This window comes from Pongo abelii, chromosome 9, assembly GCF_028885655.2.
Source record: "Pongo abelii isolate AG06213 chromosome 9, NHGRI_mPonAbe1-v2.0_pri, whole genome shotgun sequence".
Classification (NCBI taxonomy): Eukaryota; Metazoa; Chordata; class Mammalia; order Primates; family Hominidae; genus Pongo; species Pongo abelii.
The window spans coordinates 56,822,484-56,839,787 of NC_071994.2; the positions used below are offsets into that span (position 1 = coordinate 56,822,484).

At 34.7% G+C, this 17,304-nt stretch overlaps 1 protein-coding gene across 8 annotated transcripts in view; it reads right to left on the reverse strand.

Moving 5' to 3' along the window:
- Positions 1-17,304, reverse strand: part of PRMT3 (protein arginine methyltransferase 3) — a 127,614-nt gene that overhangs the window by 102,900 nt on the left and 7,410 nt on the right. For all 8 annotated transcript variants that reach the window (XM_054525818.2, XM_054525813.2, XM_054525819.2 and 5 more), the window contains 4 exons: positions 16,269-16,428; positions 14,513-14,657; positions 9,512-9,577; positions 1,034-1,155 (listed from right to left, as the gene is read on the reverse strand). In XM_054525818.2, the coding sequence (XP_054381793.1) occupies positions 1,034-1,155; positions 9,512-9,577; positions 14,513-14,657; positions 16,269-16,428 (493 nt within the window). The remainder of the gene's footprint in view (positions 1-1,033; positions 1,156-9,511; positions 9,578-14,512; positions 14,658-16,268; positions 16,429-17,304) is intronic.

Below are 17,304 nucleotides of genomic sequence, written 5' to 3' on the forward strand. Positions count from 1 at the left end.
CTGGAGTGCGGTGGCATGATCATGGCTCACTGCAGCCTCCACCTCCCCAGGTCAATCAATCCTCCTGCCTCAGTCTCCCAAGTAGGTGGAATTACAGGCATGCACCACCATGCCTGGCTAATTTTAAAACATTTTTTATAGAGGACAGAGTCTCACTATTTTGCCTAGGCTGGCCTTGAACTCCTGGGCTCAAGCAATCCTTTCACCTCAGCCTCCCAAATTGCTGGGATTACAGACATGAGCCACTATGCCTGGCCAACATTAATCAATCTTAAGAGTGGAACAGCAGTGTAAGTTGAAGAATCACTTAAAAGTTGCTATGAGAATCCTCCTATTAATTACGTATTCTGGAAATGACTCCTAAGTTCCAAATGTAAGGTGCTTTTGTTAAGCACATAGGGAAAGAAATTCAGTTGTGTCACCTGGATTTCAAATAAAGGCCTTCTCACTAGGGTATAAGCCAACTGTAAAATCAATCAACCCAGCTAAATACTCAAAAGACAGAGATTTTTAGAGAATAAAAGTTTTAGGGGGTAATAAACCAAATACACTCTGCCTTGTTTTTAGCAACTTTGGAATTTACTTAATTTGAAGGAGGTACGTGGACTAGTGTTACAAAAGAAAAAGACAAATAACTCTCAGTCTTTAGTATAACTGGTATTCGCTAAAGAAAATATTACTAATATATAATAAATATATTAGTAAGTAGGGAGTCCTCTGTCAGTATTACTCTAAGTCTCAATAGTTTTTAATTTTATATTATTAGAATTGGCATATTTATAGCCATAGTCAGAAAGTCAGAAAACAATATAAAAATAATTCTCATCAATGAGAACTGTGAAAAGATTATTCAGTAGCACAGCTCAAATGTGTCTAGCTCAATTCAACTTAAAATCTTATTATTCTGGAGTGAATTTTTACTAAAAGACAAATGTCTTTAGTCTGCCTTAGATAACTACTAAAGACAAGAAAATCTGTTAAATAATCATTAAATTTTAAAATAATGTTAAATGAAGGCTTAAAATATATGTACCTTATAATATCCATTGCCTGGTAAAGTATTTCAGATTGATCAACTCCAAGAACCTTCTTCGCCCCAGCTTTAGCAGCAAACATAGAGAGAATTCCAGTTCCACACCCAACATCCAAAACTACCTGGGGTAATTAAGAAAAAAAAACAAACAAACAGATGTTATCAAAAAGGTCTCTATATTAAATTCTATTCATATATTATGATGTTTCTGGCTAGGAAAAGATCACAGTAAAAATTTTAAACTGGCCAGGTGTGGTGGCTCACACCTGTAATCCCAGCACTTTGGGAAGCCGAAGAGGGCAGATCACCTGAGGTTGGGAGTTTGAGACCAGCCTGACCAACATGGAGAAACCCCGTCTCTACTAAAAATACAAAATTAGCTGGGCGTGGTGGTGCATGCCTGTAATCCCAGCTACTCGGGAGGCTGAGGCAGGAGAATCTCTTGAACCTGGTAGGTGGAGGTTGCGGTGAGCCAAGATCACGCCACTGCACTCCAGCCTGGTCAACAAGAGAGAAACTCCATCTCAAAAAAAAAAAAAAAAAAAAAATTTAAACTTTACTAAGCAATATGGTAATTTCTATTTGGGAAAATTGAAGATATCATTACTATGAGTTGTTTTAAATTAATAACAGTATAGTTGGCCATAGTCTGTTGTAATTAGACCCAATAATGCTAAATTTAAGAGATTTTATATGAAAAATTATTTCCATAGATTTAAGAGAGAATTGTTTTTAATTTCCCTATTGTATGTATATTCTATTTTAGGCTCAGTAATTCTACATTTTAACAGAAATAAATTTCTTCAAGTTTGAGTGGCAGGAATTAACTTAAGCAGGATGGCTTGACCCAATACCATTTTAAAAGGGTTATAAAGCAATCAAAGATACAGAGTATCACTACATCCTTCCTACCTCCAAAATTAAATATTCAGCCCATTTTAACAATAAAGTGCAATAAAAACAAGTTAGCTGTCAAAATTCAGTAACTTGAGAGTTTAAGTTGCAAAAATGATAATTCTTGGTGAAAGAAAAGTATTTATTAGAACCAAAAGTTTAAGATGCTATTGGGGGTGAGTGGGGAGCAATTATTTAAATCAAGAATTTAATATGGTTTTCCCTGGAATGGCACAATGAAGCCTGTTTAGTTCATAGTAAAAAGAAAAACAAGTCACCAAGGAAACACATTTAGCAAAATCCTTGTAGGTACACTACTCTGTGAAATTACTGAAAATTAGTGCTTTAAATCTTTCACTATCATGGCCTAAAAACCATATATACTTGTCCCAAAATAGGAAATCATTTCAGTGCCCTCATACTGTAAGTATTCACTAAGCATTATTAAGTACCAGGAATTGATTTCAGTGATGGGGTACAGCAACAAACAAGACCAAATCCCTGTCTTAATGGCACATACAATCTTGTGAGAGGGACAATGAATAAACAAAGAATATAAAATAAGGTCAGGTAGTAAGAAAAATCAAGCAGAGTAGAGGTTAGAGCAGGGGAGAGGAGATACACTCTTTCTTTTACCATTCTAGATAGGTCTTTTACCATTCTAGATACCATCTAGATTGATGTACCTCTCTGATACATGTGAGCAGAGAACTGAATAAAGGAGGGTGTCATGCAAAGATCTAGGAGAAGAGCATTTCATTCAGGAAGATATTAAATGCAAGGCACAACATTCCAGGCAAAGCCAAGATGGCCAGTGTGGCTGAACTGGGTTCAGAAAGAGGTCACTTGGAGGTGAAGTCAGGGGTCAGATCACAGAGTGCCTTGGATTTTACTAAGTAATGAGAAACTATCGTAAGAAAAATCAAACTAGGATTAAGAATCGATGATACTGTACACCAATGTTTTTTTTCTCACTAGGCAATAGAATATGGTTTAACCATCAGGTACATTTCCTATACTTTAAAAAAAATTTTATGCATATTACAATTCAATACGTTTTTCCTTCTTTTACACAAATTATAGCATATCATACCCACTGTGCTACATATTGCTTTTTTTTTAAACTTAATATAATTTTGAGATCTCTCCATATCAATTTATAGAGCTTCTTTCTTTTATGTAGCTGTACAGGATTCCATACTATGGCTGTATCACAATCCAGTTCTCTACTGATGAACATTTTAGGTGTTCCTGAAATCTTACTAGGGCAATAAATGCTGTAAATAACCCATGGGCTGTATCAAAGCCCATTCCCATGAATTAGTAAATCTAAAGAATATATTCCTAGAAGTGAAAACACTGTGTCAAAGAATACGTATCTGTAATTCTGCTAGACATAACCAAATTGATCTCATAGGGCAATTCTGCTAATGAAGACTCCAATGAGCAATGTATTAGTACCAATTTCCTCACAGGTGAGACTAGCCTATGGAACATATAATCAAACTTTTGGATGTCTACCCATCTAGCAATCACAAAATAATGATATGTTGATCTAGTTTTAATATGCATTTCTCTTAGGAGATTTAGCATCATTCCATGTATTGTAGAGCCATCTATAATTTTATGTGAGCTACTGATTTACATCTTCTCTCTATTTTTCCACTCAGTTGCTAGTCCTTTTCTTATCAATCTGTCTTAGCAGATAAGAGTTCTTTGTAAATTAAGATTAGCCCTCTATAATATGACATGCCATGTTTTCTCACAGCATGTATTTTTGTCTTTTGATTCTACTTACAGTGATTTTTGCTACACAGGAATTCTTTACCTACAACTAAACTTATTAATCTTTTATATAATGTCTTCTGGACTTTGATCATAATTATATAGGCCTTCCCCAGTCTATCCCATTTCACTGCATTTCATCTTTACACATTTCCTTCTAGTACATTCACGGTTTCATTCACATAGTTTGTTTTTAAACCATGGTATACACTACGAGGCATGGTTCCAACGTTTTGTTCAAATGACTGGCCACTTGTCCCAATATCAATTATTAAGGTTTCCCCCACTGACTTGATACGTGACCTTTAACATTCATTTAAATATTTGTATATATTTGCATTTAGAAGTGGATTTTAAATCTGTTCTGTTAATCTATATATTCAAGTGCCAGGAATTATTTTAGTTACTGAAGCTTTATAAAATGATTTAATATCTAGTAAGTCTGGTCCACACTCAACTGCAAATATTTTTCCACAATGTTTCTGGAAAACTTTTTATATTTATTTTTCCATATAAACAAAAGAATTGGTTGGTCTAGGTTTAAAAGTCCTAGCATTTTTGTGAGAACTGAGCCAAAATTTAGGGAAAACAATTTTGAGTTTTCCTATTCAAGAACCTGATATGACTTTCAATTCGTTTAAATTGTCTGTTAGGTACTTTAGTTGTTGTTTTAAAAAAACCTTTTTTTCTGTAAGTCCTGCATATTTCTAGTTGTTTACTCCTGTGCATTTTATCTTTTGTACTACTATCATAAGTGGAGTTTTCCTTCCATTACATCTTTATTTTTTTTTTTATTTTTGAGATAGACAGCCTGTTGCCCAGGTTGGAGTGCAGTGGCACAATCTCAGTTCAATGCAACCTCCACCTCGTGGGTTTAAGTGATTCTCCTGCCTCAGCCTCCCAAGTAGCTGGGATTACAGGCACCCACCACCATGCCTGGCTAATTTTTGTATTTTTAGTATAGACGGGGTTTCACCATGTTGGCCAGGCTGGTTTCGAACTCCTGACCTCAAGTGGTCTGCCCACCTTGACCTCCCAAAGTGCTGGGATTACAGGCAGGAGTCACCATGTCCAGCTCTTTCCATTATGTATTGAAAACATAATTTATTAGTATTGACTCCAGAAGAGAGATAATCTAAACATCCTGATATCCACTGAAGAAATAAAGTTGTTGAAAGGCTACTACTTTGTGCTTCCTATCCTACGCCTAGATGGTTTCAGTGGGAATTTGACTGTTTCTGAACACATGGCCTGTCTGGGTGAGTCAGTACCTTTTAACATAATCACTTTTATAAACATTAAGAATTTTACTTTAACATGCAATCTATATACATCATTGCAAACAAAAAGAATTTTTTAAAAGTTCCAAATAAAATGTAGTAACAAAAATAGCAAGACAACAGTATACTACATAGTATATATGTATCTAGTACAGTTATAGCACCTCAACTTGAAATATTGTATGGCAGAAAATGAAAAAATAGAAAAATATATACAATAGAACAGTATATAATAAGTTTCCAGAAACTCTCATTAAAATAAAACATTTACAAAACTAAAAAATGAAAAATAAAAGATCAGTGTGGAATTTAGAAGTTTGCTGAAAGTGCTTTGGTCTGGGAAAGTGCTTTTGGTCTGGGAGTGTCTGGGAAGATCCACACTCCCTTGCTGTGTACCAAAGACAAGCTGGCAGCACAATTGGTGACACCATACATGGTATATACCCTTCATGACCTAGGGAGTCCAGTGCTAACAAATTACCTTATAATTGTGCTCCCATATGTATAAAAATACGTTTAATATTTTATATGAAGCATTGTTTCTAACATAAAAACTGAAACAACTTACGGACATTCTTACATTGGATATAGCAACCATTAAAAGAATATTAATGAAAAGATGCTCAAAATCACTAATCATTAGAAAAATGCAAATCAATATAAATATCACCTCACACCAACTAGGATAGCTATTATCAAAAAACTAGAAAACAACAAGTATTGCTAAGGATATGGAAAAATTGGAACCCTTGTGCACTGCCGGTGGAAATACAAAATGGTACACCCACTGTGAAAAACAGCACAGTGATTCCTCAAGGAATTAAAAATGGAATTACCATATGACTCAGCAATTTCATTTCTGGGTATATACCCAAAAGAATTAAAAGCAGGGCCTCTAAGAGATATCTGTATACCTACGTTAATAGCAGCAATATTCACAACAGCTTTAATATAGAAGTAACCCAAATAGCCATTGACAGATGAATGAATGGATAAGCAAAATGTCATACATGCATACAATGGATTATTGAGCCTCAAAAATGAAAAAAATTCTGACATTCGCTATAACAAGGTCAAATCTTGAGGACATTATGCTAAGTGCAATAAGCTAGTTACAAAAGGAAATACAGTCAGCCCTTTGTATCCCTGGGTTCCCCATCCAGGGAGTCAACCAACTGCTAATCGAAAACATTCGGGAAAAAAAATTGCATCTGTACTGAACATGAAGTCTTCTTTCTCTTGTCATGGTTCCCTAAACAATACAGTATAACAACTATTTATACAGCACTTACATTGTATTAGGCATTATAAGTAATCTGGAGATGATTTAAAGTACATAGGAACATGTGCGCAGGTTATATGCAAACACTACACCATTTTATAGCCAGTAAATGAGCATTTATGGATGCTGGTATCCACAGAGGGTCCTGGAACCAATCCCTCACAGATACTGAAGGAATGACTGTAGTGTAAGATTCCATTTATATGATGTATATGAGTAGTCAAAATCAGAGACAGAAAGTAGAACAGTGATTGCCAGGGGCTGGGAGGAAGGGAGAATGGCGAATTACTGTTTAATGAGAATAGTTCCAGTTTTACAAGATGAAGAGTTCTGGAGATGGTGGTGGTGATGGCTGCATGACATTATAAATGTATTTAATACCACTTACCTATACACTTAAGGATAGCTAAGATGGCAAATTTTATATCATGTTTATTTACCATAAGAAAAAACACGGGGGTAAAAAGATAATAAGGAATTTCTCCAAGAAAAGCTGCTGAGTGAAGAAAGTTAAGTATAGAAGGATATGTTTAGTATACTCCAGTAAGAGTATGTGTTTTTTTGTAAGACCATACATACATTCAGATATAACGTATACACAAATGCATATATGTGTATGTGTATGAAATCCTTTTTTAATCATCATTTTACAAATGAAGAATGTGAGATTCAGAGAGGCAAAGAAATAGGTCCAGGGTCACACAGCTGGTAAATTGTAGGGCCTGCATTCAAACACAGGTTAACCTTCTTCTAAAGCCTATATTTTTAATTGTATGTTAGTTATTTCTTACATCTAGCTTAGAATTAGGTGATCAGGCAGATAAGCTAAAATTTGATAGAATCAAAGAGGTAGAAATAGAATGAACATTATTTTATAAAATGATGAGGAAATTTGATTCATTTTTTTTCTTAAAAAACTGAATGAATTGTAACTGTAGATAATAATCACAAGCATAAAGATGGCACCTAACTGGGAATTTCTTCAATAAACTACAAACAGAAATTAATTATGAGTGGGTGACAACACGATTAAATACCACCCAAAGTTAAATTAATCTAAGAAACCATATGGCCTCCACGGGAGCTTTGTGAATTGAATTGAAATAATATTAAGAAAAGAAGGAAGCAAAGGAGGCTGGGAAGGGATGGAGAGAGAAGGGAAGGAAAAAAGGAAGGAAAACATTTTTAATAAAAATATTTAATATCTTGATGATTAATCTTACGATTACTAATACTTGAGCCTTTTCAGTATTTACTTACCTATTATAAGACAAGTCCATTCAGAAGCATACTGAAGGAACATTCTAACTTACTTTCTTAACAAGCTCCTCTGGTATTCCTATCACCAAGTATTAAGACAAGATGGCTAAAAGAAAGACAATGATAATGCTCTCACCGTAACAAAACCCACAGAATTTTAGAACCAGAAGGCATTTTTACAATCACCTTACAGGTTGGGCCCAAAGAGATTCACCACTTGCCCAAAAGTATATAACTGGTTCCAGACTAGCCAGGATTAGTGATTCTCATGTTTCATCTCTATATAACATATTAAGGAAAAAATAAAATAAAAATCTGGGCATCATCTAACTAGAAATATAAAGCAACATCATTAACAGTAACATAATTTGCTTCACTGGAAACAGAGAGGTTTTTAGACAAACATTAAATAAACTTTCCAGCACTTGTTTTGCAAATATAAAAACTATGAAGGGCCAGGCGTGCTGGCTCACGTCTGTAATCCCAGCACTTTGGGAGGCCGAGGCGGGCAGATCACAAGGTCAAGAAATCAAGACCATCCTGACCAACATGGTGAAACCCCGTCTCTATTAAAAATACAAAAATTAGCTGGGCGTGGTGGCACTTGCCTGTAGTCCCAGCTACTCCGGAGGCTGACGCAGGAGAATCGCTTGAACCCAGGAGGCGGAGGTTGCAGTGAGCCGAGATCACGCCACTGCACTCCAGCATGGCGACAAAGCGAGACTCCGTCTCAAAAAAAAAAAAAAAACTATGAAAAGTCTCCACTATAGTAACAAATAGAAAGCATACAAAAAAACCTATATATAAAAAATTGATAACTATAATTTTTAAATGAAATCATTTATTTGTCTCTGGTGGGAATCAGCACAAACAATTATAAACTTTTCACGAGATGCAATGCTTTGACCAAAAAGATCAGAGCACCATACAAATTACAGTATACCTGGTCCAGTTCAGCCAACTCACAAGTGAAACACTGCTCTTAAAAAAGAGGTATGGAAAATAAAAAGCCAATCCAGATTATATTCCAAACAATACGAAAATCAGGAAAAAGGATTTTTAAAACATAAAGGTTGTTACTGCTGCAAATCATGTAAAGCCCATGAAATAACCTTAGAGAGATGAAAGCCGAATTATAACAACCGGATACATTATCAATATACATGTTCTCAAAGTAAAAAGAGTGGGAAAAAATTCCCAAGGAAAGGTATATAAATGGCAGAGATCATAATATTCCTGATTAAATTAGGGGACTAATTTCCCATCAGGAAGAACAAACAGAAAACCTGAACTTTTAAGTAACCATGCCAATGTATAAAGGAAGGAAAAGAGAGAGCGAAAAAGAGAATAAAGAAAAAAAAAAAGTGTAAGGAAGAAAAGCCAAAAAACACAAACTTCAAACACACAGGCACATGCACACACAGAGTATGAGATCATTTTTTAAATAACTTGAGCCAATCTTAAAACTAATTGTAAAATACAAAGTATCTCTAAATGGGGTAAAGTATTAAAAGAAAGTATATAAACTAAATACTATATTACAATAGTGAACCCTACTTATTATTGTTCTTAAACTCATTAATTTTCAATTACTTAACACAAACTAGAGTAATAATTAAAAGTATGCTATGACATGGTGCTTATCTGATACATTTAAAATTCATGGGAATAACTGTAAATAAAAAATATGGTTTAAGCAAAATTATCTGAATAAGCAAAATTTAACTAAGCTATGTCATTATAACTAAGCTATGCCATTGTAATAACTTTCAATTTTAAAAAAGAGCATATTGAATGACAGCAGCAATCAGCATTTGTTATCAGTACTCTGCACCACAGAGCAGCATCATAAATGTCTTCCATGAAATACAGACAGAAGATGTTAAATCAATTGCTATCACAATGATGAGCCAAGAGAGGATTTCTACTGCCCAAGAACAAGATGAAATGTATAATTCTATAACCTATGCTACTTACCTTGTCTTTGAAGATATGTGGATTTTGGTATATGAAATCTCGGTAGCTTTCTGTTCGTATTTTGTCCTAGGGTGGAGAGAAGAAAACGCTGTGTTTATAGGACAGTCTAAACAAATAAATTTTTTAAGGGAGATATTTGCCATATTAACACACATTGCTAGTTTCCATAGCAGTTTTTATACCTGGGATACCAAGCTTATTTTTTTCCTAAGAAAACAATAAATAATAGAAATAGCAACGACACACAAAGAAAATATTTTATGAAGACTGAAACTCAAATAAGACCCAAGTTCTTAAAAATGTGTACATTTTCCTCTTGACGTGCATTATCACCATAAGACTTAGAGTGATAATTAAAGCTAATAAAAGATGAACATGTTTTGCTCCTTTCAATAGGGCCTGAAACTACAGCCTGATTCTCTGTACTAGAGCTATATTAAAATAAGGGAGAAGCCAAGTGCAGTGGCTCATGCCTGTAATACTCACTTGAAGATAGGAGTTTGAGGCCAGGCTGGGCAACAAAGTGAGACCCTGTCTCCAAAAAAAATAGAAATAAAAATAACGGGCTGCGTTCGGTGGCTCACACCTGTAATCCCAGCACTTTGGGAGGCTGAGGCGGGAGGATCACTTGAGGTCAGGAGTTTGAGACCAGCCTGACCAACATGGAGTAACTCTGTCTCTACTAAAAATACAAAATTAGTTGGGTGTGGTGGTGCATGCCTGTAATCCTAGCTACTGGGGAGGCTGAGGCAGGAGAATCGCTTGAACCTGGGAGGCAGAGGCTGCGGTGAGCTGAGATTGTGACATTGCACTCCAGCCTGGGCCACAAGAGCGAAAATTCCGTCCCAAAAAACGAAACAAAAACAAAAATAGAAAGGAGAGAAAAATAAATATAAAAGTTGCAGCTACATACAAAAAATTACACTAAACTGGATACGTTTTTCTAAGAAAGTCATTGATCAGCACCTATCTGATTTACATTCCTGTTTTGTCTGTAAAAATTTCTGTAGTAGGAAATGATGCTTAAAAGCCTAAAAGTAAATCATTTGAGCCCTGCAGCCCGCATTATAAGGCTCCTACACTCTGGAGTCTCCCATAACCTGTGACCAAGGCAAACATGTAACTCTAACATTTATGCTGGTTCATGAACAGAGTTGATTCCCTAGGTTGAAACACATACTGACTGCAAATTAAGCAGTTAGGGGCTCTGCTGTCAAGTAAGTAAAATATGACTGTGATAAAAATAAATATCACAAAATGGGAATTCTAGTTTTAAGTTTCACATTAGGGTGAAAAGAACATATTACACCAATTGCTACAATAACAAAATTTTATACAAATCATACCCCCAATACATTTTTATGCCAATTGAGATTTTTTTTAAAGCATAAAAGGAGATCTTAAAGGGCAGGTTGTTTTACTTAAGTACTAGACCTAAAAAGGGAACTGTCCATAATTAATTCCATGTTTTCTGATTATTTCTCACTGCTTTACAAAAAAAATTTTAATTAGCCTTATTAAATCTCCTGAAGTTAAGAATTACTAAGATGAATAAATGTATATATATTAACTAATTATCTAATTTTAAAACTTTTTTTCAAAGGATACCATTTCATACACTTTTACAAATTTTACTCTCTTCTGATACTATAACCAGTGATTTTCGAAGAAACGACAAAACTTAACACAGGGTGAACATCAGTCAGGAATGTAGTCACTCAGAAAGCTCCCACTAATCATACTGTCTGACCACTACTTCCACTTAATCAACAGAATTCCAACTGCTGTCCCAACGCCATGCACTGCTGCTCAACTAAACTACAATCTTTCATTCTGTTTCTTACAATATATTCATCTGTTTTTGTTTGTATGCTCATGCTGGTGTAATGAAATCCAAAGTATACAAAACATAGTGTCTTGTATATAGCAGAGCTTCAGTTTAGTCACTTAATTTTTGAAAAAAAAATCCAATAAATATGAAAATGCAAGCAAATAAAAGAGTAGCCTTTATAACCATTTCTAAAAATTTATTCTAACAAAGGCTAACACGTCAATACAAAACAACAATACACAGAAATTTAAAAAATTTTTTATATCAACCTTGAAACTAAGAAAAATAAAATAACAAAATTACTGCTCCAATACTTAGGAGCAAGATAATATTTTAAGACTAGTAAAGTATCAAGAAATTATTCCTACAAATATAAAAAAAAGAATGAAGGTAAAGAAAAAAGTTATATACTATAAATTTTACATATACAAGCAACAGTATATTTTTAATTTACAAGCTCATAAAGGTGGACCAAGTGCATGAGACAGGTGCAGATACAATAAAGAGAATGCAGCAAAGAAAAATTACTGAAATTTCACTTTACTAAATGGTACTATGATCTGTGATAAATGTACAACAGAATGAATAATGTTTCTCTTAAAACAAAGAAGACCGATGCATTTTGGATTTATAGTGTTAGCCAACGATGACTCTTCTTCAAAAAGATTAAGTGGCAAGGAATTTTGAAAGTTCATGTAATCTATCCCTCTATCAATTATATCTCTGGAATTCAAAAAAGGTATCTTCATCTTATCTAAAGAAATAAGATCACAAGCTACTTTTATTTAAAATTATAATTAAAACATGTACCAAAAATAGTGTCATGAAAAGACATGAAGCCAAGCAACAAAAAATCCAAATTATACTCTATAAAAACAAGGCCAATTCCAAGCATAAAAATATGTCCTGTAAATATGATTTCTCAATTTTAAATGATTTATAAAAATTAGGTAAGATTCTAGTGGTAATATACGTTGAACAGTTTATGTGTGCTAAGAATCGTTCTAAGAAACAAGAAATAAAGCTGTGATATAAGGCATGCTTCACATTCATCCACAGCACGTAACTTGGCAAAATGCAAATGAATGAACAGTTCTTTTTGAATCAACTATCCATATGTCCTATAGACATTTAATCAAATCATTTCCAAGGGGAGGAAATTACACTGCACAAGAACTAAAGGAAGCTAAGGCACACAGAATGATATTTAAGTGATTCTCTCTAAGGGAAAAGGTGGCACTGGAAACTTCAAGTTGGAACTTCTTAAACCTATATGTACATTGAAAGGAGTTAAACATACCAGACCAGGTGTGAAATCTTATGGTTACTGACATATAGATACAAGTGTCCAGGATAAAGATTTGTAAATGGTAAGTACTCAAACTGAATTTCCCTGATGATTGTACTCACAACACTCAACATTCTACTGAAAGTTTCGGTGACCTTTAATCTGTCTGAAAAGCCCAACACAATTTCCATACCAAAGGAATGAAAGGTTTATGGTATTTAAGCTGATGGGGTGATTTAAAATGACAAACATGGCCCTAGATAAACTTCTTTAAAGAAAATATTCTAAACATAAAAAAATTAATTTTAATAAAGAAAATGAAGCAAGTCAATTTCTTTTCAACAAATTCACTGAGACTTAAAATGTATTACTTATAAGATATCTATTATTTATAATGCTATGCCATTACCCACGTGACAACAAAAAGCACAACCATGACATGTAATTAGTAATGACATGACAATGTTTTAAAAGACCCCACATAAGTACAATTATCAATTACCAAACTTCTGTGATCCAGCAAAACTGAATCAACAAAATATATACATGTTATCAAATATCCCTGGTTAGCTTAAATGCCTATGCTTCAGGGAACCCATAAAATAAAACAATCTCTGGAAGAAGGATTTAGAAAGGGATATTTTGTTTGTTGGTTTTAAGAATAGGTAATGGTGGCATCTAAAATTCAGAGATAAACATCTAAAACTTTCCATTTTTACGTTCCAACATTTATTTTACTCTATGTAGATATTCTCAATTTCACTGAACTAAAAATTACATCTTCCTATTTTACAATCTATAATACTTAATAAAATGTATAATTATCAAGTATAGCTAGAAATCAACTTCTATTTTATATGGATATTACCATTATAAAAATTAAAACCAGCCAGATTTAAATACAGTCACATGTTGCTTAATGCTAGGGATACTTCTGAGAAATGTGTTGTTGTGTGAACGTCTTAGATAATACTTCACAAATGGAGATGGTATATAGCCTACTACACACCTAGGCTCTGTAAGATAGCCTATTACTCCTAGGCTACAAACCTGTACAGCATGTCACTGTACTGAATACTGTGGGCAACTTTAACACAATGGTATTTGTGTATCTAAGTGTATCTAAACATAGAAAAGGTACAGTAAAAATATGGCATTATAGTCTCATGGAAGCACCATCACATCAGTCTGACTGACGGAAACACTAGTATGCAGTGCACGACTGTACCTAATTTGAGCAATTCAGGAAATACTCCTATATGTCAATGATTTCAAATGTAAAAAAGTTACACCATAATAATTGTGAGATTTATAATTAAACTTTATATCAAAGAATTATTATTGGCCCAAACAAAAGTCAGTATGGCTATTTAAAACACTGAAATTAATCATTTCCTTTACACATTAAAAAGTAATATATAATTTAATCCATCTAATTGTTCCTATTTAATAGCTGCTCTTGAGAAGACTAAAATCGTCGTTTTTCCAATATTTTAAGGAAAAAGTGATTTCATAAAAAGATTAATAATGATTTTAAACGGAATGTACAAACGACTGATGCCTCTGTAATCTTTTATTTTTATTTTTTTTTAAATAGAGACAGGGTCTCACTATATTGCCCAGGCTGGTGTCAAACTCCTGGGCTCAAGCAATCCTCCTGCCTCAGGCTCCCAAAGTGCTGGTATTACAGGCATGTGCCACCGTGCCCAGTCTTGTAATATTTTCAACCCAAGATGAGCTACCAAGCACCAAAGAGGTGTTTAAAAAGCAGTTCTCCCCACCCAAAAAAAAGAGGTCTAATATAGTGCACACATATATTAAGAAAGAACCTGTTCTATTTTTCCTTTAGTATGGATTTGACGCATTTGTGTTCTTTTCTAACCTTTAGCATTTCTTCATGTATCCCATAATGCCCGTATGAGCTGAAATAAACACCATCCTCATCCTCCTGGAGGTCCGCAATGACACTAGTAGATGACGAGCAGGTTCTGACATCTGCATGCATCACAAAATCCTGAGCAAATTGTCTGTAATCAATTTGAAATACACCCTTGAGACAGGTTTATTGGACCATGAATAAAGGAAAGGCTAGAGGTTGAGCAAGAGGAAAGGGGAGGGAGTACAGTGTGATGAGCCTTCTAAATCACATTCTATCTTGAACAATTGAAAGCTCCCCCTGCTGGATCTGAAGCAATGGCAATATTCAGAAACAATAATACACACTCCTTCTACAAACCACAAAGGCAATGCCAACCGCAGATTATAGCTCCTTATGACTTTCAACTGAACAAATAAGCATATTACTTTTATTATCCTCTATTATTTCTATTGTTTTAAAATCCTTTTTAAGCAACTGAATCAATGTCGTTTATTTCAGCTCTATTAATATTCTTTAAAACCATATTATTTCTTGGGAGTGTTATGTAAGCAGAAAGTAGACCCAAATAGATAATTATTTACATACACTGGCACCACCCACTCCAGCTCTAAAACTCAGATCCCTCTCAGATCATGACATATTAGGAATACATAAGGCATATAAAAGGGAGAAGTTCAAAGGGGCAAAAGGTAGAGTTGGTGTTGGTTACTTGGTTACCTAGCATAAAAATTCTGAAACAGGGAAGAAGAACTACAATTGGCTCTACTATCTTTCCTGCTGGACATTCATTCTGGCAAACCATCAGATGGGTACTCAGGCAACAGCAAACAGCTTACAAATCCAACAGGAAGGCCTGTGAGGTATACTTGTCAGAAATGCAGAATCTCAGGCCCTATTCTCAATCTTCTGAATCAGAATTTATATTTTAACACGATCCCAGTTGATTCCCATGCACATTAAACTTTGAAAAGTACTACACCAGTAGAATGCTAATTTATTCACTGGAAAAAACTGTCACCATATATCTGGTTTTCTGGGTTCATACTACAGCATAATTACATTTTGATTCCCCCCCACCGACCCCACCCCAACAAAGTCTTGCTCTGTTGCCCAGGCTGGAGTACAGTGGTGCGATCTCAGCTCACTGCAACCTCCCCTTCCTGGATTCAAGCAATTCTCCTGCCTCAGCCTCCCAAGCAGCTGGGATTACAGGCGTGCACCACCACAACCCGGCTAATTTTTGTATTTTTAGTAGAGACAGGGTTTCACCATGTTGGCCAGGCTGGTCTCAAACTCCTGACCTCATGATCCACTTGCCTCGGCCTCCCAAAGTGCTGAGATTACAGGTGTGAGCCACCGCACCCGGCCTACATTTTGATTCTTTAAAAATAAAAACTTCAACCCTGTATTTTCCCCAAACCTCAAAAAGATTAATCCCTCCACTTTAAAAAACTAGGATAGAAAAAGTAAAATGGAGAAATCAACTGCAAATAGGAAAATTGAAAGGAAGGCAATAAAGAACAAAAACATTCATGAGGACATTTGTCAGAACATATCAGAATAGGTAAAACTATAAGATTTTATATTAATTAACTATATCCATAATGTACAAAAATGCTACATATCTTTAACAGTATGAAGATAAAATATCTACATGGTACTTTCCAGTATATGAAATGTTCTACTATATTCTATTTTGCCATTAGGTTGTATTATTTTGGAGATCTAAACAATTAATTTTGCAAGATTGATAAATTACTTCATTTTTTGCAGATCCTCACGTGCTCTAGCCAATGCGGCTTCAGCAGACAGTGCCCTGGCTTCCATATGTTTCAATTTTTCAACAACAGATGTATTTTCACTGAGTCCATTGGGGTATGAGAAGGGTACTGACACTGGTTCATAAAGATCTTCTACATCTAAAGAAATAAATAGACATTATTATCAGGCCATCTTATAACAATAAAACAAGTATAAATATGTTAGGAATAAATATGCCCTAAGTTTCTCCTATGTGGCCAATTGAGAAAGATTAGTGAAAGTACTTTTAATTGAATATCAATCATCTTGGCTTTGCACAGTGGCTCTCGCCTGTAATCCCAGCACTTTGGAAGGCCGAGGCAGGCAGATCACTTGAGGCCAACAGTTCAAGACCAGCCTGGCCAATTTGGTGAAACCTTGTCTCTACTAAAAAAAAAAAAATACAAAAAGTTAGCCAGGTCTGGTGGTGTGGGCCTTTAGTCCCGGCTACCTGGAAGGCTGAGGCAGAAGAATTGCTTGAACCTCGGAAGCGGAGGTTGCAGTGAGCTGAGATCGCACCACTGTACTCCAACCTGGGCAATACAGTGAGACTTGGTCTTAAAAATAATAATAATAATAAATATTTATCATCTACACTATTTTAATTTGAATTCAAAGAGCATGCTGTTAGTCTAAGTTTTTCATTAGTTGGCTAAACTGAACATACATTTAAATACTAATTATTAATTATACTCAACCAAATCCAGGAAGAAAGAAAAAAGTAGAAAGAAAAAAACCTATCATTTATTGATCAGCAGGTATCTTTTGAGTACATCATTACATCTTGTTTTATTCTCAAAACACAGTCAAGATGTATTTATCCCTATTTTAGGCATGGAAAAAATAAATTTCAGAGAAATTAAGTGACTATCCCAAAGTTATATATCTGTTTATGGAGGAACTAAGATTTAAACCCAAACCTGCCTTCCCAGCCCACGTTCTTGCCATTACACAAAGCTACCTCCTAGCCCATGTCCTTATTGTAGCAGGTATTA